Below are 26,383 nucleotides of genomic sequence, written 5' to 3'. Positions count from 1 at the left end.
TCCAACAAGCGGGACTGGCCTAGGGTAATTTTTAAGAGGGGTTTTTAGAGGGGTTTTTAATTATATTTTAAATTAGACAAGTTAAATATTTCATTTTAATTAATTTTAAATTTTGTGATGTTATTGGTGTTTTTAATTGATTGTCAGCCGCCCTGAGTCCGCAAGGAGAAGGGCGGGATATAAATTCGAACAATAAATTCGAACAATAAACTGTATAAGGAATGAGTATTCTCTGTTAAAGGCAGTCTTTCCGTCACATAGGTCGAGGAATTCAATAAATTTTGTTATTCAAATGTCTTCTCAATGAGAATGCAAAAACATGACATTAATCAAAAGACGCTTGGGCCCAGACCACTGGGTAGTACTCTGGAATGGACACACAAATAAATCAGCTCTTGGTTCAGAACTACAGATGCTCACATATTTGTAGTTACCAAGATAAAATTGGCTTCTTTATCCTAAGAAAAGCCCCTAAACACCATCAGAGGAAAAAAAAGCTTCCTGGTAATTTCTTCTTTTTAAAAAAATTAGACAAAAAGAGACTTCACGAGCAAGATCCAGATTTCTGTAACTGCTAGAGAACTAGAGCTGGAGATGTAACATTAGCTGACGATGCTTCTTAGCCTTCCTTGGTTTCTTCCTCAGCTGGTTACCTGAGCTGGGCCTCCTCACAAGAAAGTACTCTGGATTCCCATCACTGCATCTTCTCTCCAGCACGCATGTGGCCGTGTGTTCTATTCTGGGCTGCTTCTTGGTAGCTTTTCTTGGGAAATTAGTGACACCAAGGCTGGGCTCCCATGGTACTGAAGGAGGCAGGCAGAGGGAACAGCTTCCTGAGACAGCAGCTGATAATGAGAAGGAAGCAGCAGGCGATCAGGCAAACTCTGAAATGCTGAAGGTAGTAGGAGCAGTGCTTCATTATAATCTATTTTCATGGCCATCTAGGACAGGAAGGTTTGGCTTGGCAAGAAGAACCACAGTTCTTCTGAACCTGCGCGTCCCATGGTGACAAAGCTCAACCCACCTCCAATTCTTCCTTCCCAAGGAAGCCTTGAAAGCCTAAATTCATAAACATAACAGAATAGAATACATTTCAAATAGCAATATTAACAAGTATAAAATAAGCATTACACAAGGATGTTATTTTTTATCCATTTGCCATGACCTTCAGATCCCACGATTACGTCCAAAAATGAAAGTTGAATGTCACCCGCAGCAAAGACGACCTCAGTTTAAAGATGCAAAATTTCCAAACAAGTAGGCTCTTTAGAAGCATACCACACATTCAATCCACTTTTTCCCACAAGGACATTGCCAAAGCCTTAACAATGAAGGTAACTGAAGACAAAAATACAATTTATTTTGAGGGATTAAACCAGCTGATTTGAGAGTATGACCAAAATTCTGCCCCTCCTTTTTATGCCACCATCAGGAAAACGAAGCAATGTCTGTGGAAAGAGGTTAGTTGGGAATGAAGCTGTGAGAGCCTTCCTCACTTTTATAAAACCTTAAATTCTCATTCTCAGTGTAAACAATTATCCTGGTAATATAAATTCTTATTAGCACTTACCACATTCCTCCATATCTAGCACAGGGAGGCTTTTAGAAGCAGGTTTTCCGAACAGTCTCTTGGTGGAATTTAACCGATCCTTTTCCACCTACAAAAGATAAAGGCTTTTTGTACTGATAAAAGTGTAGAAGAGGGTGCAGATGACAACAGGGAGAGACCTGTCTGGAAGGACACCAAAACCTGCCTATTCAAGGGTTCAATTAATCATGATTCCAAATAAAGATTAAGCCAGGTGAAAAATTGGACTGCAAGGTTTGTTATGCAGCAGCCTCTCTTGTACACATTTTTGTAGTAAATAAATAAGGTGCAAACTTCAATTTTTAGAACTTCTCAGGTGAAACATGGACACTAATCTCACAATAGATACAAAAGTTATGATGGCGCAAAAAGCCATGGAAAGAAACATGCTCGGCATTACAAGACAAGATAGAAAGACCTGCACATGGATTACAGAACAAATGAAAGTGTATGACATCATCAAGAGAGTAAAAGAATTGAAATGGAAATGGGCTGGTCACATAGCAAGAAGAACTGATGGCAGGTGGACCAACTTGATAATGGAATGGATCCCACTTGATAAAAAGCATCCACGAAAGAGACCTAAAACAAGATGGATCGACAACATCAACAAGTATTGCGGGCCCAATTGGCAAAAGAAAACTCAGGACTATATTTGTTGGAAACATGCAGAAGAGGCCTTCATCCTGCAGTGGATAGACAATGGCTAAAATGATGATGGCTATTACTAAGAATTCTGGGAGTTGAATTCCATGCAACTAGAGCAGTGATGGCGAACCTTTTAGAGACCGAGTGCCCAAACTGCAACCCAAAACCCACTTATGCATTGTCGGGTGCCGGGTGGGTGTGTCCCATTGGGTGGGCGTGGCTGCGGTGGTAACAGCAGACTGGGTGGGACTAAAAAGTTCAATCAATCAATTCCAACTTTGCAAGATCTTTTTTTTCCCGTAAGAAGTTGAAATTGACTGATTGATTGAATCTTTTTTTTTTTTAGGAGGCCTAAAGTGAAAAGGTTTTATAAAACCCAGCTGAAGGCCTAGGACTGGGGCGACAGCGCACGTGCCCACAGAGAAGGCTCTGAGTGCCACCTCTTGCACCCGTGCCATAGGTTCGCCACCACTGAACTAGAGTATGCTCTGATTGGAGAAGGTAGTCAGCACTTTAAAATAAAAAGAATTGTAGTAAAATTAGTATGTGGAAGAGACTGTGAAAAATAATTTTCATTCTGATAAGAACAAATATAACAAAGCCTCACTGGGGCAACATTAGGCTAACAATGCAAGCCTATCCAAATGCACTCAAAAGTAAATCTAAGATCTTGAAGAATGACTTATTTCTGAATATATATGCATTAGATTACAACTTTAATCATATTAAAGCAATATGATGCTGTTCAAGTATATTAAGACTACAACTTCCCAAATTCCCAGTCTACAGAGGAAGGCTGTAGTCCTTCTCAACCTCAAGATTCATTTGTGATCCTATTTATTGTCTTCCTGGAATCTTCACCTATTCCATACATGTATGTCCATATGGTGTTTTAGTTTAAGATACAAAGTCAGTGCACCACACCCCACAAAAGAACAAAGCCTCCTTCATATCATTTTTGCATATCTGGGTGGAGCATTCAAACAAACAGGGTGTCCTTACTCTATGGAGACCTCTGCAGTGCTGTTTCACTGGACATTCCGTGCATAATGGGGTCTTGGGAGTACACACTGTTGCACCCAATTCCATCATTGCTTGATTAAAGTCACCTGGATGGGTCTGGTCAACCAGAGTGTTGGCTAACACCCTAAGAACAATAGCCGTTATTCATTAATGCTGTACTGTAGGGGAGGAATTCAAGTTAAAAAAAGATATGATTCACTTATTCACATGAGTCTCCTGCTATTCCACAAAGTGCATTGCATACAATTTGGCATAACATGAGACAACCCTGCACTCTATGGAATGGCCGAGATACAATTAAATTCATGTTTTTTTCATGAACTAGAAACTACTAAACCAATAAAAAATGTAGTAACAAGTACCACATTAAAAATTATGTGTAGTTTTTTCTTCTTCAAGCTGAGAACATTATATACTTTATTTTGTTATGTATGCAGAATCTTAAGTATACCAAAGCCCCGACTTTTCCCATTACAACCAAGATTTCCCCACAACTTTCCCTAAATCAAAAAACACCACCAAATCTTCTTTCTCCACAATGTATGCCATCATTTAAAGCAAGGGTGTCGAACTGCTGGCCCGCGGGCCAGACCCGTCATGTGGAAGCCGCGCCCGCCCCATTGCCGGCAATGGTAAAACCGGCCTGATACGTTGCGCGATACCACATGACGTTGCAAGTTTGACATGCCTGATTTAGAGCATGTATGATGCAGCTCAAATACTACATTGTAATCTGCTTTCTAGGAAATGACATCTTATTTCATTATTCATTACTGTCATTGTTAAGTCTTTGCAGGTACAGGTAGTCCTCGACTTACAACAGTTCATTTAGTGACCATTCAAAGTTACAACGCTGAAAAAAGTCACTTATGACCATTTTTCACACTTACAACCATCACAGCATCCCCGTGGTCACATGATCAAAATTCAGAGGCTTGGTAACTGACTCATATTTATGACAGTTGCAGTGTCTCCGGGGTCCTGTGATCCCCTTTTGCAACCTTCTGACAAGCAAAGTCAAGGGGGAAACCAGGTTCACTTAACAACAGTGTTCCAGCTTAACAACAGCAGTGATTCACTTAACAAAAGTGGCAAGAAAGGTTGTAAAATGGGACAACTGTATTCATTTAACAACTATGGCAAAAATAAATTGTATAATTGGGCACGATTCCCTTAACAACTGCATCACTTAGTGACCCAAGTTCTGGTCCCAATTATAGTTGTAAATTTGAGACTACCTGTATGAATGCTAATTGTTCAGCAAGTATCTTATTTATCTTTTCATTCCATTCTGGAAAAGTCTAACATGTTAACAAGACATGACAGACAAAACTTATTACTAAGATATTAAATGTCCTAATACTTGTCTAAAATATTAGAGATAGTTATGACCCCACGTATCTTGTGAATATAAAAATTTTCATTTATTATGCTTCCTACTTCAAGTGTGTCCAAGGCAATGGCTATGGGGAAGGATGTGCAAATAAGCACCTCTGTTAAATAAAGAATAGAGAAAAGCTTATTTTGTTTAGAAACAATTATCTGACTGTAAGCCACAGGAAAATCTGGCCAACAAATATCTGCATTGATCCCAAGTTTAAAAAGTTATCTAGAAATGAATGAGAAATATATACTCTTCCTCTATAGAATCTGATGGCATAAACACATCATTTTAAGGATCTTTCATTTCATTATTTAAATAAGGATTCTGAAACCTCATTGTTGTGGACAAATTTTGAAAACATGCAGTGTCCTGGAAATTCATCTATCACTGCAAGCACTATTTTTACGTATGCTATCATCATTCTTTATAGCTTCTATTCATTTCTCAGCATATTGTTTATTTCAATCCTAAATGATCCTTGTGAGATTTATATCTTGCTTCTTCTGCAGAAACTCAAGGCAACTGCAATTGGATTTCTCATTTCATCCAACAGCAATCTGGTGAGGTACACTGGACAGAGACCTCTAAGCCCTCTTGACTTCAAAGGGACTGCTTACATGCAAAGCACTGCATTCTCTATTGTATGAATTATTGCTTTATAAATCTTAGTGCCTTGTAGGAATGACAGTATTTCCTTACCAGAGTGTGTCTGCAACAGCTGAATTGGCAGGGTCAGCACCAATGGCTCTTGTGCGACACAAAACTCGAGTCACGTTCCCATCTACCACTCCTGTCACCTGTGTATTTTGAACAAAAACCTACTGGTTCATATACTTGAGAAAACTTGTGTTCAGGAACAAATGAGAGAGAAAGTCAGGCGCTGAATGATAACAAAAGGCACCTGCAATGTGTCTGAATCAACTTTATGGATTTGAGGGCACTACAGTGCAATAACTAAAAAGCAGTTAAAATCCTCCCACTCTCAGAAAATTACTTGATAGTCCTAAATAAACTAAACTCATTCAGCTTTGGGGGCTCTATTTATAAAATGAAGGATGATATTAGTACTGAGCTTCCTTACAGGGCTGCTGTACAGGGTTAAAATTAGAAAACAAACACAAAACCATATGAATACAATTTGAGAGTATATATCAAAGAAATGCCTCTCCCCAATTTGATAAATTAGTATTTCACCCTTCCTTCAACATATCTAGTATTCTTTCTTTCAATGATTCCCCACGAGGCAGAATGGGCTGAGATACATCTGGCTCAAAATCATCCAACAAGCTTTTATGCTTGAGAGATTTCAATGAGTCTTCTAAACATACTCATGAGCACAGTACCCTACAGGCTGTGTGCAGATTTGCTTTGTCATCATAGATATCTAGATGTCTGTTCCACCTTCCATGAAGGGAAGTAGATTGTTACAAGGGAGAGGGCCTTTTCAGTTGGGCCTCCAGGTTATGGAAACTCATCCCCAGGGAACACACTTGTTTGCAACTGATGTATTTTCAATGCCAGGCTAAGACTGACTGTTCTTCCTTCCAGGCATTTTACAGTTCATGTAGACATCAGGAGCTAAGCTAGAATAAAAAGATTTATATTTATGTCTGTGCATGCACATGGGGTGTTATAACAGTGTTCCAATATCTCATGGGTTGCCACAAAGAAGAGGGAGTCAAGTTATTCTCCAAAGCACCTGAGGGCAGGACAAGAAGCAATGGATAGAAACAAATCAAGGAGAGACGCAACCTAGAACTAAGAAGAAATTTTCTGACAGTTAGAACAATTAATCAGTGGAACAACTTGCCTCCAGAAGTTGTGAATGCTCTAACACTGGAAGTTTTTAAGAAGAGACTGGACAGCCATTTGTCTGAAATGGTAAAGGGTTTCCTGCCTGAACAGGGGGTTGGACTAGATGACCTCCAAGGTCTATTCTGCTCTGCTCTGCTCTGCTCTGCTCTATTCTATTCTATTCTATTCTATTCTATTCTATTCTATTCTATTCTATTCTATTCTAATGTATGATAGACCTTTCCTGTGCTACTTATTTTATTGTTTGCATTATTTTAATTTTGTAGTAATTTTGTGATTGGTTAAAAGAATCTCAATTATTGGATGTCACAGATATTACTAATTACTAATGTATACCATAAAACTTACATAAATAGAGCCATTCTTTCTAAAAAATAAAAGCACGAAGAATAGCTTCTATTTTACTGGTTCTACTCCATCCTACTGGAAAATATTTCATCTTTTCAATGGGCCCTTCCAGCAAGGGGAAATGCCTTTTTTTTGTCTCTAAACATATAAACAGGATCAAAATAGAAGCCTAAAGCTGCAAAAGGGCAATTAGATAGGAGATGTTTGGAGAGCTGGGAGTGATCAATTTTGCAAAACATAGATGCCCATGCTATCTTCCATATGCACCCTAAAGCAAAGTTAAACACCCAGAATGATGGTCTTGTTACCTGGCCAAATGCTATGGAGGCAATAGCTCCTGCAGTGTACTTCCCTACTCCTGGAAGCTGCTTTTGCAGCTCTTCTGCTGTTCTTGGCATATGACCTGACAGTTGTGACATTACCTGTAAAAAACCAGTGAAGAAAGCAATTCAAAACAAAGGGAAACAAACAAGCTGAAGGTCTACTGTACTCTTAACAAGGTTGCACTGCATTCCACAGTATTTCTCAACACAAGGATGTTTTTATTAAAAAAACATCTCTAAGATGTTCAGATATGCTGTTGAAGGCTAATGGTTCTTTAAGATGTTCCCAACCATGTTGGCATTACGTAAGATCTTGAAGACCTGGCCTAGGGCAATGTGTTGGATGACCCCATTTATAATAAGTGGTGTGTGAAAATGACTAATGTTTGGCCTTGGATGAGCTTATTTATTTATTTAAATATATTGGCCACCCAATTCCAGTGGAGTCTAGGGTTGTTGGTTGATTGTTTTTTTTGCTTTTTTGTTGGCTTGTTCTCGGATTTAATCCTACATTAACCACCCAGAGTCTCAATTTGTGAACTGACTATAACCTAAATAAATAGTACTATCTTTTTGCCAAAGTTAAGCACCACAACCCAGTCACCTAGTAACTCATTAATTCTGTCTACATTACCTTATGTGCACCTTCCTGGAGTCTTTTACCTCGAGAATAGTAGCCAAGGCCTGCCCATAGTTCATTCACTTCCTATTCTCAAACAGAAATGAGAAAAAACCCAAATTAACCCGAAAAGGATAAGGTCATACATATAAATTTCTTTTTCCCTTTACAGTTAATAAATGTGTGCATATTCATAGACGTATTTAAAATCTTTTTACCTCTAATGAAGCTTCGGCTAAATCCTGCATGGTTGGCCATTTCTACATCACAAAGAAAAACAGGTGTTTATTTACTGGCTCTGCAAAGCAGAACAGATGCACAAATAATTCAGAAGCCAGGAATAATGGTTAATGTAAATGTAAATTTGCCACAAAGAAAGGAGCTCAACATTACCTGCATCCAACGATTGTAGTAATTAATCACTGAAGCTACTTGGGTTTGCTGGAGCATGATCTCCGATACCCACACTGCAAGCACAAAGGGGAAACAGCAGCATCAGAGACTGCTGATTAAAGATACCTAGATCAAGGAAGCATGATAAAAGAGGCATGCCCCTTAACAATTATATTAATAAAAATAATATATAATCAAATATATTACCCAAGCCAAACTCCAAGCAAATCATTTGCTTTGTTGATGAGAATTTTCGGGCATTTAATATAGACCCCCTGAAATAGTTGAATTATTGCTCTCACCAGCATATGCTCGTCTGTCATCATCAGTTTCAGTTGCAGCCTGCAATAGAGGAGCAGCAAGGATGAAGTAATTATCTCCTTATTTCAAAGAAAACAAAATATTTCTGAACCACTCCTTATTTTTCCATACCAGTTGCCTCCATGGCAAATCTCGTTTACATTTATTGTACCAAGACAGCAGTCTCTTCTGGAAGTCTCTGATTTCAGCTGCATCACTGAATGTGTGAAATACAGACTGGGAACTTGGCACGTCTGTAGTAAAGAGAAATTAACATTTTTAAGTTAGCATTTCTTAGGGCTACATTGAGGGGGAAATCAATCTGTAATTGAATTTTTTGCAATTTCACTCTGCAATTTCTTAGAATGTATAATCAAATAAAAGGTTAAGTGATCACCCCAAGATATTAACACTCTAAATTATATTTAATTTTATTCGATACAATCAATCAGAATAGAGCTGGAAAGGACTTTGGAGGTCTTCTAGTCCAACTCAAGCAGCCCTGCTCAAGCAGGAGACCCTATACCAGTGGTGGCGAACCTATGGCACGGGTGCCAGAGGCGGCACTCAGAGCCCTCTCTGTGGGCACGCACGCCATCGCCCCAGTCCTAGGCCTTCAGCTGCGTTGTATAAAACCTTTTCGCTTTAGGCCTCCGCCGCCATGTACACACCCAAAAAAGGTTCAATCAATCAGTCAATTTCAACTTCTCGCGGGGGAAAAAAAGATCTTGCAAAGTTGGAATTGATTGAATTTTTTAGTCCCACCCAGTCTGCCATTACCACCGCAGCCACGCCCAGCCAATGGGCCACACCCACCTGGCACCCGATGATGCATAAGTGGGTTTTGGGTTGCAGTTTGGGCACTCGGTCTCTAAAAGGTTCGCCATCACTGCCCTATACCATTTCAGATAGGTGGCTGTCCAGTCTCTTAAAAACCTCCAGTGAAGCACCTACAACTTCTGAAGGCAAGCTGTTCCACTGGTTAATTGTCCTCACTTTTAGGAAGTTTCTCCTTAATTCCAGGTTGCTTCTCTCCTTCATTAGTTTCCATCCACTGTTTCTTGTCTTGCCTTCTGGTGCTTTGGAAAATAAATCGACCCTCTCTTCTTTGTGGCAGCCCCTCTAATACTGGAATACTGCTATGTCACCCCTAGTCCTTCTTTTCTCTAGACTGGTTATACCCAATCTGCAACCTTCTTCATGTTTTTTGTCTCCAGGTCCTTAATCATCTTAGTTGCTCTTCTTTGCACTTTTTCCCCAAATCTCAACATCTTTTTTGTAACGTGATGACCAAAACTGGATGCACTATTCTAGGTGTGCATCCAGTTTTGGTCACCACATTACAAAAAAGATATTGAGACTTTGGGAAAATACAGTATTAGACTTTTCATTCTTCTGTTTCTTGAGCAAAATCTTTGTGTAGCTCCATTACCTTTGTAAAGTACAAGTCCTTTTTTCACATTTCTTTGATGATTTTTGGATTTTCCCATATTGCTGCACTTTGACCTTTGGCGTTTACTCATTGCCAAGCTAGGAAGAGCATAAAGTATGTTATCATTAGATTAGATCAACCTCTTTCCAAATCTAAATGTAACAATTTGTGCAGCACTATATATAAATACTCCAAATTGTTACCAATTTAGCATGCAAACAGACAATCACAAATTACAAATGTGGGCAATCTGAAAAAATATGTTCCAAGGAGAAATCAGGGGCTACAAAGTCTTTTTTTTATTCTTGAAACGGACTCACCCACTCACATAAGACTGGTTAACATTCCAAAGCATGAGCGACTTCACAGTGCAAATAAATATTTTGTTTCCCCCCCCCCCCCATATAAATATAAACCCTATATAAAAACTCTATGCGAATACAAAATAAAATTAGATCAGGCAATTTTCCCTGTGGTAACTAAATCCTACTTTTGCAAGAGTGCGATTTTCCTTCAATAACCTAAATTAATGCAAACTATTCTAGCTTTCCATGCCTAACAAAGCCGTCGGTTCTCCTCACCACGTGCCAACAACATCCGTGTAGGATTGTTTTGTTCTTACACGCTCAAAAATGGAACAATTATTAGAAAACAGACGTCCTTTCAAAGGAGGCATACAACGTTTCTTTTTTCCCCCTTTCCTCTCATCTGTACGGCTCTTTGTAGCCCCAGAGCCATCACGGAAACGCTACCGGTTGGCCATGCACACAAACGGAACAAACTACGAACTACACAAACAGCAGATTGAAAAGGAAAGGGATATACAAAGTTCACCAACCGCAGCGCTACTGTAGGAAGCACAAAAACCTAGGCTCTCCAACGGTTACTTTTTCTTGTATCGATAGATTTCCCTCTTTGGACGAAAATGAAAGTAAAGGATTTTACCGTACTCACGTATTTCTTTCCTACAACGGGAGGCTATGCACTTTCGAACGTAATTCTTACTCCGTGTACAAAGAGGTGTGTTTCTAATGGAGAGAGGGGACGGTATTCTTTGCAAGCTGCCCTGCAATTAATTAATATTTCAAGCAGCAAATAGACCCGAGACTTAGTTTGTGCTGTTCTGCAGATTTTGCGATTTGGAGGCGCGAAGTTTTAACTCGGCGGAAGCATTAGGGAGGAGCAGAGATTAACTCTTTCTCCAGATCTTTTTTATAAATCATACCACCAGGTTTTATTTACGTGATTGAAAAACTAAGATCTTAGTAGCTAAAGCTTGTTAGGAAAAGAATTAATCCTCGTTAAGCTAGCACTGGTCATTTGATGAAAAACAACCAAACGTGAGCATGCCAGTTTATGCTTATGTATAGTGTAACTGCCTGCTTGATACTATTTTGTAATTCACATATTTTAATTTTTTTCTTAAAACTTTATTAGCTACTTTCCCGCAGCGAATTATGAAATAAAAAAGTATATCGCTGATTTTTTTAAAAAATAAATGAGTTGTTGATAAGACTGCAATGGAAAATCTTTCCTCCCACTCGGCAATTTTTGTAAAATATTGAATTGAAAACTCTTGCCCGCTGCCAAGTCCGAATATGATATTTTAAAAAATGTTTTTATATGCATACTTGCATCTATTCTCGGGTTGTGGGGATCTGCTTTCAAAGTAGGCTGGATGCAGCGTTTACCTTAATATGCCGCAAAATGAAAATTTTGATGACGTCGGAAGTTGGGTTTAATTTAAAAAAAAAAATGCAGAAAACCCCCCCGTTTTACCATCGCCTTTATTTTTTGATAGCATGCCAAAAACTTTTAAAGAGTCTGGGTTAGGAAAGCTGGAATACTACATTCATTTTTTTGCGAATTATATTAATTTGAACAGGACTCCTGTTTAGATAATCTTACATAACTGCGCTAGCATCCAACGAAAGGCACTGAAATAGGCATCTAGATCTGTGCGCCATCAGCAGGGGAAGGACCCTTGAATTCGTAACGCGCCGGAAGTTTATGGGGGTATCAGGGGGAGACGAATTCTACTAAGGGTAATAGAAAATCTGAAAACTTCCAGGGATTGCTACAGTTGAATGTGAGTTCCTGGATTCTATTCGTTTTGATTTTTCTCTCCTTTATAGTTTTCCCCAGGCGGTGTGGTACCCAGGAACGCAGAGAAGATAGCTCTGCCGAACGCAAAGCCTGCTCCCATTTAGACATTGGCCATTGCAATATGATTCTTTTTGTTAGAGCTACTATATCTACACCGCACAAATCCGGAGGACCGGTAGATGGCAGCAAATAGTTTCCTGTATCTCGGCTATCTTCTGCAGGTTGTGTGAATTCTTGCAACTGAGACATGTCACCTATATTTTTTGAGCTTTGATGGAAGAGATGGGGTAGATGCAGAAAAAGTATCAGTTCTTTAAATTGACTAGTTGGCAACCTTTTGCTTATTTTACTTTTTCACCATGGTTCCCCCAAAACAAAGTTAATAACTGGATTATTAAAATAACATCATATGTTTCTTGTTCCCAACAGCTGTATTATAATGGCCTCTTTAAGGGTGCCAGTCATTGATGTCCAGGAAGACAATTTCAAGGAGCTCTGGCCATCCATGCTCTTGGCTATCAAAACTTCTAGCTTTATTGCTGTTGACACAGTGAGTAGAATTGCTCTTTATTGGTTTTAACTTTGGAACAAGAGACAATTGCAATCGGACTCCTGAGAGTTAGGTAAAATTTATCTCTAATTATTTTATGTAGTTGCATCTTTGATCAAAGACTGAAAGTGTTATCTTTATCCATAGGAACTTAGTGGGCTTGGAACAAGGAAGAGTTTGCTGAATCAGTAAGTACTGTGCTGCCACTCTTTCTCTTCTGAAGTCCTATGGTCAAAGTGATATCAAATTCTGAATGATCAATTTCTTAATGTTGAGCCAAATATTCACAATACTTACTAAATATACTTGTCAGATTTTTAAATAGAAACATTCAATAGTATAAGCTTTAGATGGAATTGATGACTTGATTAAGATTATTTAAGCAATTGTCCCTTCTGAAAATAAGACTGTTAACTACAGGTATAGGCATCACTATATGTGTCTAATACTCTTGGAGTTGGGGAGGATCTTTGTCATGTTTAAAGTTAGGGGATATATTTAGGTTAATGACAAGATTCTGTCATCAGATCAGAAATCATACGGAATATTGACAGCTACTTTATAATGATCAGATTATTGGTCCATCTAGACAATACTAATGATATTTTCAGGGGTTATCATGCACTCTGCAGATTAAATTTTCTTTCTTTGCTTTTTATTAAATTGCCTAATGTTTATCACAGGTGCATTGAAGAACGATATAAAGCGGTTTGCAATGCTGCTAAAACACGCTCTATTTTGTCTCTTGGAGTTGCTTGTTTTAAACACCTTCCTGACAAGGTATGGTGCTCATCTTGTATCTAGCCCTCTGTTGATATTTCTGTGAGGACAAGAGAATCCTACCTATGATGAATATTGAAGGCAAACCTTAGAAACCTAATCTAAAGATGATATCTGGTGTTACTAGCATTAATTTATAAAACTTTTGAATTTCTGGGGTATTATTGTATTCACAGAAAAGAGAGAGAACCCAAATTTAAAACAATTATCCAAAAAAGAAAGAGTAGACACAAACACTGCCAGAAATCTAACAAACATCTTATTTTGTGTTCAGCTATCTCAGTTAAGATTAGTTACTGTAGCTGAAATCAATGCTGGAGATTTTCGTATACACATATCTGAATATATATATGAGACATATCATATTCCCAACACAATAGTAATTGTTTTATTGGATTGGCTTTTATTTTGCAGACGGAGAACACATATCTCTCCCAAATCTACAACATGACCTTGCTGTGTATGGATGATTATATAATTGAACCACAGTCAGTCCAATTCCTGGTGCAACATGGCTTTGACTTCAACAAGCAGTATTCTCAGGGCATTCCATATCATAGGGGCAATGATAAGGTACAAGGATTCCTTAATTAAAGGACTAAATCTAATGGAAATATAAGAAAGAAATTGGGAAATGGGTTTGGATTTCTTACCTAGTAGATTTCACAGAATAATTTTGTTCTATAACTTGGTGAAAGTTTAGTGTCAGCATCAGGTTTAGAAACTAACCCAGGTCCAAGCTTTTTGATAAAAAGGTCTCATATTACCATCAGCTATTGAAAGGAAAGTTACCAGTAGTAACATTTTTCTGTGAGATTGGAGACCTTACTGATAAGGCCATATTTAGATGATGTAGTTGTATGTTCAGTGGTTTAGTTGGTAGCTAACAAATGGTAAGCAAAACTTTATTGCCTATACAATACTTTAGATTAGATTGTATTTTCTTTAGATAATAGGTCTAGAGGAGATAACTTTTGGCACCCCATTTGCCCCTCCAAATCTAAAGGACTGTCAGAAGAGGACTTTAGTGGGATGCCTAAATAACATTGTTTCCATTTTGTTTACTCACAGGGAAATGAAAATCAGAGCCAATCAATTCGTACTTTTTTCCTGGAAATAATTCGAGCAAGGAAACCTATCATTCTGCACAATGGCCTAATTGATTTAGTTTTCCTCTACCAGTGCTTCTATGCCCACTTACCTGACAATCTGGGCACTTTCACTGCTGACCTTTCTGAGATGTTCCCAGCTGGCATCTATGACACCAAATATGCCTCAGAATTCGAGGCACGTTTTGTAGCGTCTTACCTAGAGTATGCCTATAAGAAGTGGTATGTATCATTTAACAAATATATGCTGTAAACACCCTGCAGATGTTGGAATTGTATTGTTCCTCTTCAGTTTCTTGTTTATATATAAAAAGATTTCAATATTCACATGACCAAGTAGAATGAAGGCTAAGAAGATAACTATCCTTATACTGATTAGTCAGGAGGCAGTTTTCAAGCTGCTTATAGATCATTTTCTTTATGTAATCGAATGTAGTTCCAAAGCAGTGCTTTTGACATTTTTTAAAAACTCTTTTCCTTCTTTTGTGAAAATGTGGGAGGGAAAACATCAGAAATAGCTTACATAAATTTTGGTTGATTCACTTAACTAGCCATTATTTATGATTATCACTGGTTTTATTACTCTTCTGAAATGAATTTTAAAGTCTTTTTTCACTCTGTACTCTGGTGATTATACTGATTCAGAATAACGATAAAGTGTGGTATGAAATGCATGTCAATCTGCATTCTGTGTTCTCCATGTGGTCCAGAAAATATGAGAGGAGACATTGCATAACATGGTAGAGTAGAATAGGAATGGTAGAATTTTTTCTTTTGGTTAACTAACTAGAGACAAGGCTCAGCAAGATAGATATCAGGAAAAATGCTAGTGACAGTTAACTGGCAATAGCATTTGAAAAACTCTTTATCAGTAGACAAATTATAGAGCACTTCTGTATTAAATTTCATCTCAATGACAATTCTGTGTTTGTTTTGAATTGATTTTCCTTCCATCAAACGTCTTTTTCTATGTTCTCTAAATCTTTTGTATGATTTTGTAAAACAAAAGTCCTGAAAAATCATTGATTATCCCCATACATGTGCTATTATAATACTGCTTTCGATTTTCAGCAAACGAGAAAACTTCAGGTTGAAAGACTCTAAGAAACCATATCTCAGCATAGAATTCTGCAACTATCCTGCCAGCATAGATGCCTATGTTGAATATCGGTTCTGCTCTCTGCCTGATGTCAGCCAGGCTCAAACTGACAGCGCTAACAAAATTGTCATCTGTCAACCATTTTCGGTTAAGTATTATTGGCTCTTTCATCTGCATTTTGGGATCTTAAAAATCTCTCTAAAACCAAATTGGAAATAACTGTTTTAGGCCTCAGATGTTGTTAGATACAGACTATGAAGACAATCTGCCCCGAATAAAAAAAATCTGTCTTGCTAGATCAGCTTTTCTGGCCATTAAAATATGCTACAGGGAAACCAGATATTTTTTAATTAAGTGGGTTATTTTAAAAGGAAGAACAAAACTGGAATTTTTGCTTCATTTAGGAAAGAGCTACTTGGGGGATCCAAGTGAGGAGGTTTAGAATCAATGGTTATGCATAGTACTGTTTTCTAGGAAAGATTGACTGGATTCCAGTCATTGCAAAATTTTCAGAATTTTTAAAATCTATCCTAATAGTTCTCATTCTCCTTCACAGGCTTATGGCTGGTGCCCAGATGGGCTGAAATGTACACAATCTCACAATATTGATCTAATAATTAATGAAGATGAGAATCAGAAAGAGGAGAAGCGGAAGTCAAGAAAACAGAAATGGAAACGGCGGAAGAACTTAGCAGAGTCGACAAAAGAAGTTGAACTGAGCAGCCCCATGAGTGATGTAAAGTTAGCTTGGAATAAGGAAAAAGGTTCCCCTTCCAAACAGTCCTGCCCTATTAACTTGATTGTTCCTATTGTAGATAGTGCAGATGCAGAAAGAGCATCTGGTAATGGGGAGACTTCAATGGATGTGGAACAAGAACTAGTTCCCAACAGTGCAGTTGATGCCAGTGTTGATGGCAATGTTGCCATTGCCTTAGACAATGAGAATGTCATATCTTCACCATTCAAAGACTTCCAGCAGGAAAAGCCAATAGGAAGTGAAGGAGCAGAGCCAAAAGCCCAGTTACAGAGTGATTCTGCAGTGACTTCTTTGCCTGTCACAGATAATGTAGCACCATCTAACTGTTCACGAGGAAGTATTCACCGGGCTGGCTTTGATGCCTTCATGACAGGTTACATAATAGCATACATCCAGATGCTCAAGAATGATAAACAGAGAGACTCAAATGATGGGCCTTGGTTACCAGACTGCCATAACAAATTGTACCTTAGTGGAAAGTCTGTGCCTCTTCAGATTGTGAAAAGTTTGTTTTCTAAATCTTCCAAAGCCCACAACCAAAAGATGAAATTGGCATGGGACAGTAGTTAGAAGCAAACGCCATATCGTTCAGGATCACAGATAATGCTATTATTATCGTTTTCTTGAAGCTGCAGCCCTCAAACCAGAGCTGCTATAGAGACATTAATAAGACATGATAGAATATGTGCAGCAGCCTGAATATGGATTTATTTTTAAATGTTTGTAAAATTATGTATTAAATTTTCCCATTGGGGATAGAATCTTTATATTGCAGATGAAGCATTTTTTTTCAAACACTTAAGCAAGCACTTTCTTTTACAAGGCTAGTACACCACTTTAAAAAATGTTTCCCATTTGTTTATGTATTCATACTCACACAATGCCTCTTGGGGAATGGCAGTGCTGTACATGTATGAGAAGACATATGGCATTAGTTTTCAAAGCAGCCTTGTAAATTTTCCCAAAGAATCATCTGCCTTAAACATTCAGAGAAATGTTTTCTTTGTACCAAGGGGATTGTGGGAAAACATTTTTTACATGGATCACCCTGCACCGTCCTCCATCCTAATATTCATAAGATCAGATAAGTTACCTGTATCCCTGCTCTCTACTATGTCTTCAGCAGATGTTGTGAAGTCATTACAGCTCTCCATGCAGTCTAGATGCCTACTTTAGTAGACTTTCAGATGTATAGACTAGTACTTGTTTTTAAGCAGGTGCTTAAAACAGCATTAGTTCCTTTTCAGACATCCCAGCTTGTAGAGCTTGACCAGAATAGGTAAGAAGTGCATTACCTACCTTTTTAAACACTTGTGTGTTCAAGTGAATACTTGAGAACAGTTATTACACAGGTGTCAAACTCGATCGTGTCATGTGACGTATCGAGACTTTTTTTGCCTTTGCGGAGCTGGGGTGGGCGTGGCCTACACGACACATCCGGCCTGTGGGCTGCCAGTTTGACACTTGAGTTATTTCAGTTCTTGCTTAACTTGTTCTTTATTACATTTGAATATTTAAGCCCCAACTCTGTATCACAAATTTCTAATCAAACTTTCTGAAATTTTGTGAGGCTTTTGTTTTGGGGAATAGGAATGCAAATACAGTATATCAAATATAAATTCATCTATTTTTATAGCAGCCCAAAAAGGAGACTGCAGCCATCTAAATCAACTACAAAGTTCTCAAGGCTTCAGAAATCTAATTGAATCTAACCTACCATAACATAAGGTGATGTCTGATTTTCTTGTATTACAGTTTGTCATTAGCAAACAGCTGGTTGTCTCTCTTTCTGGATATCCTTTTGAAATCACGCCCTCTAAACTGTTCTTACATGTGTTTTACATTATACTGTTTTGTTTTTAGTTATTTTAAATCCTTAAGATAGGACAACAAAAAAATAAGAAAAAAATAAGGAATTAAAGCCAAAATGCTTAATTTTTTTTTACAGTTCTATTGCAGTCTTATTTTCCAAATGCAAATTAAGCTTTCTGTTGAAAAAAAACAGTAATGCAGGATAGAGTTACAAATCAACATCTGGAAGGTCATAGGCTCCCAGTCCCATTCTAGTATAATTATTCAAAGGGATATTTTTCTTCTGTACCATCACCAATCTTTGTTGAAATAAAATATTGGTGTTTTGCTTATTAAATAATGTTTAGCTTTTTGTATCAAAATATTTGACAGACTGGAAGCTTTTTAGCTGTTAATTTATTGTCGCAAGTCTTTTTGTAATACAGATCGTGAAGTTATGTATTCCAGTTACACACAACAAAACAGTAATGAGATCTCTTGGAAGCTAAATAATGATTCTTTTATTAGTCTTATCTGTTCCAGATACATTGCTGGAAAGCATTATTTGATAACAGCTTTATTGGGGTCAATAACGTTCAACTTATTAAAAGCTGTTGCTGGGGAGAGCAATGAAGTAGCTAAAGCTTGTCATTAATACCAAGCTAGAGAAACGAAAACTCAAGCTAACTCAGTGGTTCTCAACCTTTTTAATACCGCGACCCCAACAGGTCGTAAGTCGAGGACTAAACCGGTCATAAGTCGAGGACTACCCAACCGGTCGTAAGTCGAGGACTTTCCCTGCCCGGGAGTGCCACACATGCGTGGTTCTGCCCCCTGCGCCGGCCGAAGCGTAGCTGGCAAGCGGCAGAGACGGAGCAGGCCGACCACCAGCTGGCCCAGCTCAAGGGAGGTAAGGCACCCGCCGGAAAAGGGGGAAAAATGGCGGACAAAAAAAATGGCAGACAAAAAAAATGGTGGACAGCCTTGCTTGGCGACCCCCGTGAAATGGTCGATCGACCCCAAATGGGGTCCCGACCCACAGGTTGAGAACCACTGAGCTAACTGAAGAGCTCTAGCCAGATGTTATCAACATGTGGGGATGGACAGCAAAATGACAAAATTTGAAATCAATGTAAAGTGATGCAGCAGTAGCACACAAATTTTATATAAATGTTAATACTTACAAATTTTATTATTTATACTTTCACAGGAATTGAATAAAACTATAATTTTATATCCATCTATATTCCAAACATATTTGATATTTGAAGGATAACTGTTAAATGTGAAATCAAGAGCTGTTTTTTGGTATAAGAAAAATGAAAGCATTTAGATTGTTTTACTCTGTTTTCCTTTAAGGAGGTATAGAAATGAGGTGGCAGGTTAAAAATGGTGAGTAGATTTTATTGTACACTGCCCAGAGTTCCTCTGTGAAGGAGATGGGCAGTTGTTAAGTAAGATAAATAACTTAAAGAGCAAGAAGAAATTTTTGCTTAAAAAGAACTTTCAATCATTTAGTGAAAGTTGATTGGTAATTCTGTCCTTCATTAATGCAATTAACTTGAAAACTTCAAGATGGATACATAGATTACTTAGAAAATAGAAATATCCAAATTAATAGAGCACTGATCTGTAGCACAAATGCAAATGCCTCAACAGGACAACTGTCCCATTACTTGTTATATGAAAGCATTTAACTTACTAACATGACATTGGCTCCAGTTACTATCTTTTTAATATAAGGTAACTGCAGCTTACACACTATGAAATATGATGTGTCTTGTCTAGAAACAAATGTTAGGATAATCTACCACCAGCATTAATTTTTGGTGAATACACAATTGAAAATCTGAAAAAGTGAAAGCACAATAAGGAATTCCTTCTGGAATGAGACAAAGACTCTCCTGGAATCTGACTGTAACAGAAAAAAACGTTATCACTTGCACAACAAAATACTGGAATGTGTGAATATTAAATCAGAATGGGTGTTTCCCAGAAATTGTTTGGAGCCATTTTATATTGCTCCTTTGCTTCATAAGTTTTGTCTTCTCAACCACAAAAACATATTTGTTTTTCTTCTGACTGAACTGGGGAATGGTTTACAAAAACCATTTTCTATAAAGAAAATTTGCAGATATTTTAAACTACGTTTATCTTTGGTTATTTTTTTTAGTTCCAGTGAAACATACTGCTTATGTAATTCTAAGATTTGTTTTCTTTAAACATTCATAAATATCTAAAGTATTAAAAAACTGCTTTTTCAAAAATCCTTTTCCTGGCAGTGTTAAATTATACACATCATGCTATAAATTTTTTTTCCTAAGCTTTAATGACAAAATTTAGCTATTTACAGACAGCAAATATTAAGACATAAAATTCCTTCATAAATATGAAAATAGATCTTATAAAGATCTATAAACCTTAAATCAAATATTTGGCTACCTCAAAGGTTATTTTTGCATAGAAATGTAGTGACATGCAGTATAAACAGCAGCATTAAGTGCAAAGAGGAATTATTCAAGTGTCTAGTTAAACTGGCAAGAAATACCAGTGTTCTTGGACAAGATCCAGCAACCAAGAATCCATAGTACACTTTTTTTCTACTCCGGCATCAATTTGTTACATTACATGTATTCACAGTCTTTCATCAGTTGGCCACATGAATATCCTCTGATATGCTTATTAAATGTAATTTAGATAAAATTAATGAATTAAAAATCGACTGAGGATCTTACAAGTGTTTTCAGGTGGCTTGTCAAAAGCAATACGCATCTTTGTTAGCAAATCAAACATGCTGAAAAGCAAAACCATCTAGCATTGTTCTGTTTGTACAAATTATGCATTCATTTGGCCACATTCTGTATAGAATACAGATGATGGCCCATAGCTGCTCCTCAATGCTGACTTTCCATGAGGTACCCCAGGGGTCTTCAAACCTGGCCCTTTTATGACTTGTGGATTTCAACTCCCAGAATTCCTCAGCCAGCTTTGCTGGGAGTTGGAAGTCCACAAGTCTTAATGTTGCCAAGGTTGAAGACCCCTGGTGTACCCAAAGAATGTGATAATAGTGTTTACATGTTGTATAAGATGACAGGTTACTTTTCTGTTCCAATAACTTTGTAGTTTGCTTTCTCAAGCTCCTATGAAGCCAACTTTTGTTAAATGGCAGTCTAGAAAGACTTACTTTTGCATCAAGGACCTAGGTTATCACTAACACTCTACCAAGAAGGCAGAGCAACTGCAGTAGGAATCCATTATCCCATTAATAAGAGAGGGTACCATTTCTTACGAGTCTATAAAAAAACCCAGGAAAATACACAAAGGGGTGGGGGAATGTGACCAGAATGGAAGTAATTTGTCACATCTAGCCTTCAAAAGCAGTAAAAGTGAGATATTGAAAGGCTACAAGAATGGAATCTGCAGAGCAAGTTATAAACTAATGTGGGCGAAGGAGTGGAATAGTTTCTGAGACACATTGCATGCTTGGTGCTTTCCAGAGCTGAGCATAAGTTACATTCAATTGTTTTGCTTTGGATGGGATGGAGGAAAATGATACCAAATTTAAAATCGTGCCACCTGTTAAAGTGGTTATACTTTTTAACTGTTTAAATAAAGCAGCCTGATAATAACTACTGGGATTCTTTATCACTAATTCTGAAAGAGGAAACAATTGAACTGGAATATGGTGCTACTTTAGAAATTTTCAAATGAATAATTGAGAAGACAATTTTGTTCTCCAGCTTGAGGCTGTCACCAACTTCTATAAACAAACATAGCTTGCAAAACTGGTCTGCTCAATATTTATGACCCTGCTTTTATTGCTTCATATTTTGTGAGTATTTGCCCTTTCTATAGTTCAGTTTTGAGGAATGAACATGAGGAAATTATGTTCACCAGAACTAATTTCAAGTGTATTCTAACTAGAGGCAAGATTTGGGAGTTTAATCCTTTTTATATAATCTATATTAACTCCTATTAAGTTCCGAGCATGTAATGCTGGTCTGGATGTGCTATTTCTGTAGCTACACTTTAAAATTCACTTTCCATCTGAGAAATTTCAAGCAACTTATCTACAGAATTTATATAAATTGTACACATAGACCATGTTTCAATGTGAGTGAAGCACATAGACTAATTGAAGATATGTATGCAAAACTGGATTTTTAAAATATGTTGAAGAGAGTTCTTCCATGCCAAACATTTGATGGTCATACGTTTCATGCTTCTACAATAAAGGGAATGGGGTTACTGAAGAGATAAAAATATTCATCTCATTTTGTTTCATGAACAATTTATTCAAAAAAGGAACTTTGCTGTTCCTTCAGTAAAATGGCTGATGGAAAATTTCCTTACCAGCAAATAAAACCTGGACAAGCAACTAATAATTTAACAAGGAATGCCTGAAGTAGGAATGTGCTCAGTGCCTCCACTGTTTGCAACTGGACTGGAAAAGGTAAGGAAGCTATTGTAGCCAAATCTCAACTTATTTAATAATTTTTATAGAATTCGGAGTCATATTCCTCCTGTTCATTTACAGCAAGAGTGGGGAAGTATCATTGCAAAACATTCTATTTTGGTTGATCCAAAATAGGATATTCTAGAAATGAATCAATCCAAAAGTGATTTCATCCAATCATGGACCAAGGTTTTTTTGAGTATTGTAGAAATGGTTTGATATGTTGAACTACTTCCAGAATAGCTGATTTTGAAACTGAAATTCCCATGACAAAAAGTCTTGTACGTGTTTTTGAGCTACCTGCGATAATAATGGACTCCAACTCATCAGCCCTTGTTAATGGCCAGAACAGTTGTGGTTGTAGTCCAGTAATATCTAAATCAACTGCCCTTAACCTTAAGCAACCTCAAGTATAAACTTCTATTCCCAGAATATTCCAACAATGGACATTGTTCAGAATACTGGGATTTGAAATTCATATTTGAAAGTTGGCCAGGGTAAGTAAGACTAGTCCAGGACAGTCTGCACCTGACTCAGGATACTTGTTATTTTAAATATTTTCCACATAAATATTTATTGCTGCTCAGCATTTTTACTGCTAATGAGACAAAGATTTTGAAGGTTCAAAGAGACACTATGTTTTTTTTTTTAAAAAAAAAAACATTTAACAGAACGTAAACGGTATGAATAACACAAATAGAAGCATGGAGAGATGCCCATAATCTCACTATCTCTATAACTGTGACCCTGCATGAATCAGGCATTCAACAGCAAACCTTATTCCTATATTAGCTTCTTCCTGAGGTATGCTGAGAACTCTTTTCACGCACCCTTGCATGCATACGATCTCTCATAATACATTTTAGAATTTTCAAATGGACTGGTTACATTTCTATACTGTTTTAGAGACATTTGACACAGGAAGTTAAAACCATAGTTAGGAGTGTATCATCATAATCATCCAATGGCTGGTTTTTAAATGTCACATTTTGGCTGTCCACTTATTGATGCCGGTGTGTCTGAAGGCAGCAGAGAAACATTTGAAGTGTCACTGTCCACCACTTCAAGGAAGCCGGAGTCTCTGCCATGCTGTGAGGAAGGATTAATACTGAGCAACCGTTTAGAAGATTCCAATTTAGTGGAAAGCATATTCCTTTGAGTTTCATCTTCCACCTCCATTTCTTCAGAGGTGGCATAGCTCATGAACATTTCTGGGAATTGATTTTCTGGGTAGTCTAAATTGTCTACTAAGGTATTAGCCACTTGGCCAGGAGTGATTTGCAGCACTTGTCCCTCAGGCTTCCCAAGTTCTGGCTGTTCAGCTGAACATTTTACAGAATACCCATTTTTGTTTAGAGACTCCAGTTCATCCGAACAATCCATTTCCTCCTCTTGCAGAAGCAGAGGATGAGAGTCCTGCCTGCATTGTTTAACCTGAAAAGGAGGGATCTCAGATACACCATACTTACTACTGCATAGTAGCCTCTGGCGCACCTCAGCCCCTAGCTGCGCGGGATCACAGCTACTGACTGTTGAAGAGAGATCTCCAAATGCGCTATAATCTTTACGACCAAATTCAGGAGAAACTGGAAGTGATCTGCTTCTCCTCCCAGGAAGGAAAGAAGAGTCTTGCCAGTCACAGGCACAGGTGTGCTTGAATAGCGGCTGGCTCATCTTTAGACACCCTCTTGCTTCTGGAGAGTGCAGGTCAAATACAAGAGATATCACGGATTTGCTAGGCATGTCAAAAAATTTTATCTTCCCCCCTTTCAAGTCTTCCCTAGAATTGAAGGGATTGACTTTTCGACTCGCCCCTTTGCTTGGTGTATAATATGGATCCTGAACATTTATCTTGCGGGAAGGTTTCCGAGAGAAGATGTCTGACTGACTGCGTGATAGCCAGATGTTGCGCCGTGGCCGGGGTGATTTAGGTGGAATCTTGTCATCCAATGAGCTCAGCCTTTTGATACCTTGTCCCCTCTCTAGCAATCCTAAAAAAATAAAATCAGATTTAAATCCACACATTACCTCAGTGACAAATCTAGACTCATATACACGCACAGGGAGAGATAATCAATATATATGTGCTGTTCTCATATCCTCCACAACCATACACCCTTAGGAAGTCTACAAATTCTCATAAAGCTCTTCTTTTTTCCAATCTCAAATACATTTTGTATAAGCGATTTCTATAGACAGAGAATGGAATCTATTGCATGTTGTTAAATTTTGTCTTTATACTCTTCTATATGTCTTCTATCCCTCAAATGCATAGACTTATTTAGAAATAGCTAATATGACAAAAATATATTCTTCCAATTATTTGTATACCCTAAAAGTCTTCCCAAGAGTGAAAGTTAAAGAGGACACTCCCCTTTTAATTAAGTATGGCACATTCCATGCTATTAATGACAATAGTTTCCAGAAGTGAGGTTTCCCTGGAGCAAAAAGACACCCCTATGCTGTGAAAAGGGCAGGCAAACAATAATACTTCCCTGTGGAAGTGGTTATTTTCCACATCAGCCTTGAAACAGCACATTGTCCAATGTAGAAACTAGGATACACAGCATTTGAGCTTGGGGGAAAAATCTGTTAAATACATTTAAATAAAAAGTCACTAAACAAAGCAGCTATAAATATTAAGGTCAGATGGAAAGTGTTTAGCTATATTACAAAAAAAATCCTTTTCCTTTAAGATATTTGAGTTTATGTTTACATTTTCCTAAGCATAACAGACACCAAAGTGATACTTTAAAACAAGAATGGATAACCAGTGTATATAGCCTACAGGATCTCAAGATCATGCCATCAAAACCTTGGAACATTCTGATTTGGATAATTTAAGGGTGGGAATAGTACCATTTTGCCTCCTGGAAACTTCACGCTCCTATTCCATTCTTCCCTCTGGAAGCCAAAATCAGCAGTTTTTGTGGGACAGATAGTCCTCATTTAGCAACTATCTCATATAGTAACCATTCAGTTACAACAGAGATAAAAACCTAACTTTATGATCAATTCTTGTGTTTATAATCTTCACGGGTCTGTAAAGTTAAAGGAAAGCTAAAGTAAGATCATAAACACAGTCACGGTTTCACTTTGCTTAACGATGAAGTTGCCAATCCCAATTGTGGTTGCTAAATGAGGACTACTTGAATCAGGTAAATGAAATGATGGGAATGGTAATTTGTCCCCTAGATCAGTGATGGCGAACCTTTTAGAGACCGAGTGCCCAAACTGCAATCCAAACCCTACTTATGCATCGTTGGGTGCCAGGTGGGTGTGGCCCATTGGGTGGTGTGGCCCATTGGCTGGGCGTGGCTGCGGTGGTAAGAGTGGGTGCGGCTAAAAAGTTCAATCAATCAATCCCAACTTTGCAAGATATTTTTTTTCCCGCGAGAAGTTGAAATTGACTGGTTGATTGAACCTTTTTTTTTTTCCCCCACAGGCCAGATGCGTCATGGTGAAATCGTGCCGACCCCATTGCCGACAATGGAAAAAAAGTCACGATACTGTTGCGAGTTTGACACCCTTGCTCTAATACAACCATTTTATTGTGTTTAATACAAGATTACCTTATACTACAGGTAGGGTAATTCTATTTGTTAAAATCTATGTGATATTCCTAATCTGCTGGCAGCATATTAGGAGAGAAATGATCAGAGAGGAATGGTGTTGCTAACTTTTCTCACCATTTTTGTTCAAAAAAAAATGTTCAAGGCTTCAGGAGCTGTTCTTCCACTGTTGGGGATATAATGATAAACTGGGACACTTGTGATTACAACAATTTCATACCATGCATGCCAATTGAGTCCCTTTCACATGATTCCCATTAACCCTAATGTGAGAGTTGACCATTTTTCAG

General features: G+C 37.8%; 3 protein-coding genes across 5 annotated transcripts in view; 1 reads left to right on the top strand and 2 right to left on the bottom strand.

The window, feature by feature from the left end:
- The window catches only part of MUTYH (mutY DNA glycosylase), a 14,406-nt gene extending 3,140 nt beyond the window's left edge, over positions 1-11,266 (bottom strand). Inside the window, exons 1-12 of the mRNA XM_015811329.2 lie at positions 10,828-11,266; positions 9,874-9,971; positions 8,574-8,695; positions 8,444-8,483; positions 8,142-8,215; positions 7,967-8,008; positions 7,764-7,835; positions 7,115-7,228; positions 5,343-5,440; positions 3,239-3,383; positions 1,571-1,658; positions 654-845 (exon numbers count right to left, since the gene is read on the bottom strand). Coding sequence (XP_015666815.2) covers positions 654-845; positions 1,571-1,658; positions 3,239-3,383; positions 5,343-5,440; positions 7,115-7,228; positions 7,764-7,835; positions 7,967-8,008; positions 8,142-8,215; positions 8,444-8,483; positions 8,574-8,695; positions 9,874-9,964 — 1,078 coding nt within the window. The 5' untranslated portion in view covers positions 9,965-9,971; positions 10,828-11,266. The remainder of the gene's footprint in view (positions 1-653; positions 846-1,570; positions 1,659-3,238; positions 3,384-5,342; positions 5,441-7,114; positions 7,229-7,763; positions 7,836-7,966; positions 8,009-8,141; positions 8,216-8,443; positions 8,484-8,573; positions 8,696-9,873; positions 9,972-10,827) is intronic.
- A 605-nt stretch (positions 11,267-11,871) lies between these two features.
- On the top strand, positions 11,872-17,039 carry TOE1 (target of EGR1, exonuclease). 3 transcript variants are annotated; one of them, XM_015811326.1, is made up of 8 exons: positions 11,872-11,962; positions 12,409-12,529; positions 12,677-12,717; positions 13,213-13,309; positions 13,724-13,882; positions 14,381-14,640; positions 15,490-15,664; positions 16,074-17,039. In XM_015811326.1, the coding sequence occupies exons 2-8, from the start codon at positions 12,419-12,421 to the stop codon at positions 16,842-16,844; spliced, it is 1,614 nt and encodes a 537-aa protein (XP_015666812.1). In that variant the 5' UTR covers positions 11,872-11,962; positions 12,409-12,418; the 3' UTR covers positions 16,845-17,039. The 3 variants fall into 3 exon arrangements, with proteins under 3 accessions (XP_015666812.1, XP_015666814.1, XP_015666811.1); XM_015811328.1 differs by lacking the exon at positions 11,872-11,962 and adding an exon at positions 12,120-12,200; XM_015811325.1 differs by lacking the exon at positions 11,872-11,962 and having other exon boundaries at positions 12,207-12,529.
- Positions 17,040-23,179: 6,140 nt separating this feature from the next.
- Positions 23,180-26,383, bottom strand: part of TESK2 (testis associated actin remodelling kinase 2) — a 43,661-nt gene continuing 40,457 nt past the window's right edge. Inside the window, exon 10 of the mRNA XM_015811324.1 lies at positions 23,180-24,512. Within this exon, the coding sequence (XP_015666810.1) occupies positions 23,497-24,512 (1,016 nt within the window). The 3' untranslated portion in view covers positions 23,180-23,496. The remainder of the gene's footprint in view (positions 24,513-26,383) is intronic.

The sequence above is a fragment of the Protobothrops mucrosquamatus genome, unplaced genomic scaffold, assembly GCF_001527695.2.
Source record: "Protobothrops mucrosquamatus isolate PMUCROS unplaced genomic scaffold, P.Mucros_1.0 scaffold39, whole genome shotgun sequence".
Lineage (NCBI taxonomy): Eukaryota > Metazoa > Chordata > Lepidosauria > Squamata > Viperidae > Protobothrops > Protobothrops mucrosquamatus.
This window is presented reverse-complemented; position numbering and strand designations above follow the sequence as displayed.

Bases quoted from the DNA above. Each gene is read 5' to 3' on its own strand.
- TOE1 (XM_015811325.1), top strand. From the start codon at position 12,389: ATGTTTCTTGTTCCCAACAGCTGTATTATAATGGCCTCTTTAAGGGTG. The intron at 13,310-13,723 runs GTATGGTGCTCA...TTTATTTTGCAG, and splicing joins TTAAACACCTTCCTGACAAG to ACGGAGAACACATATCTCTC. The intron at 14,641-15,489 runs GTATGTATCATT...TTCGATTTTCAG, and splicing joins GAGTATGCCTATAAGAAGTG to CAAACGAGAAAACTTCAGGT.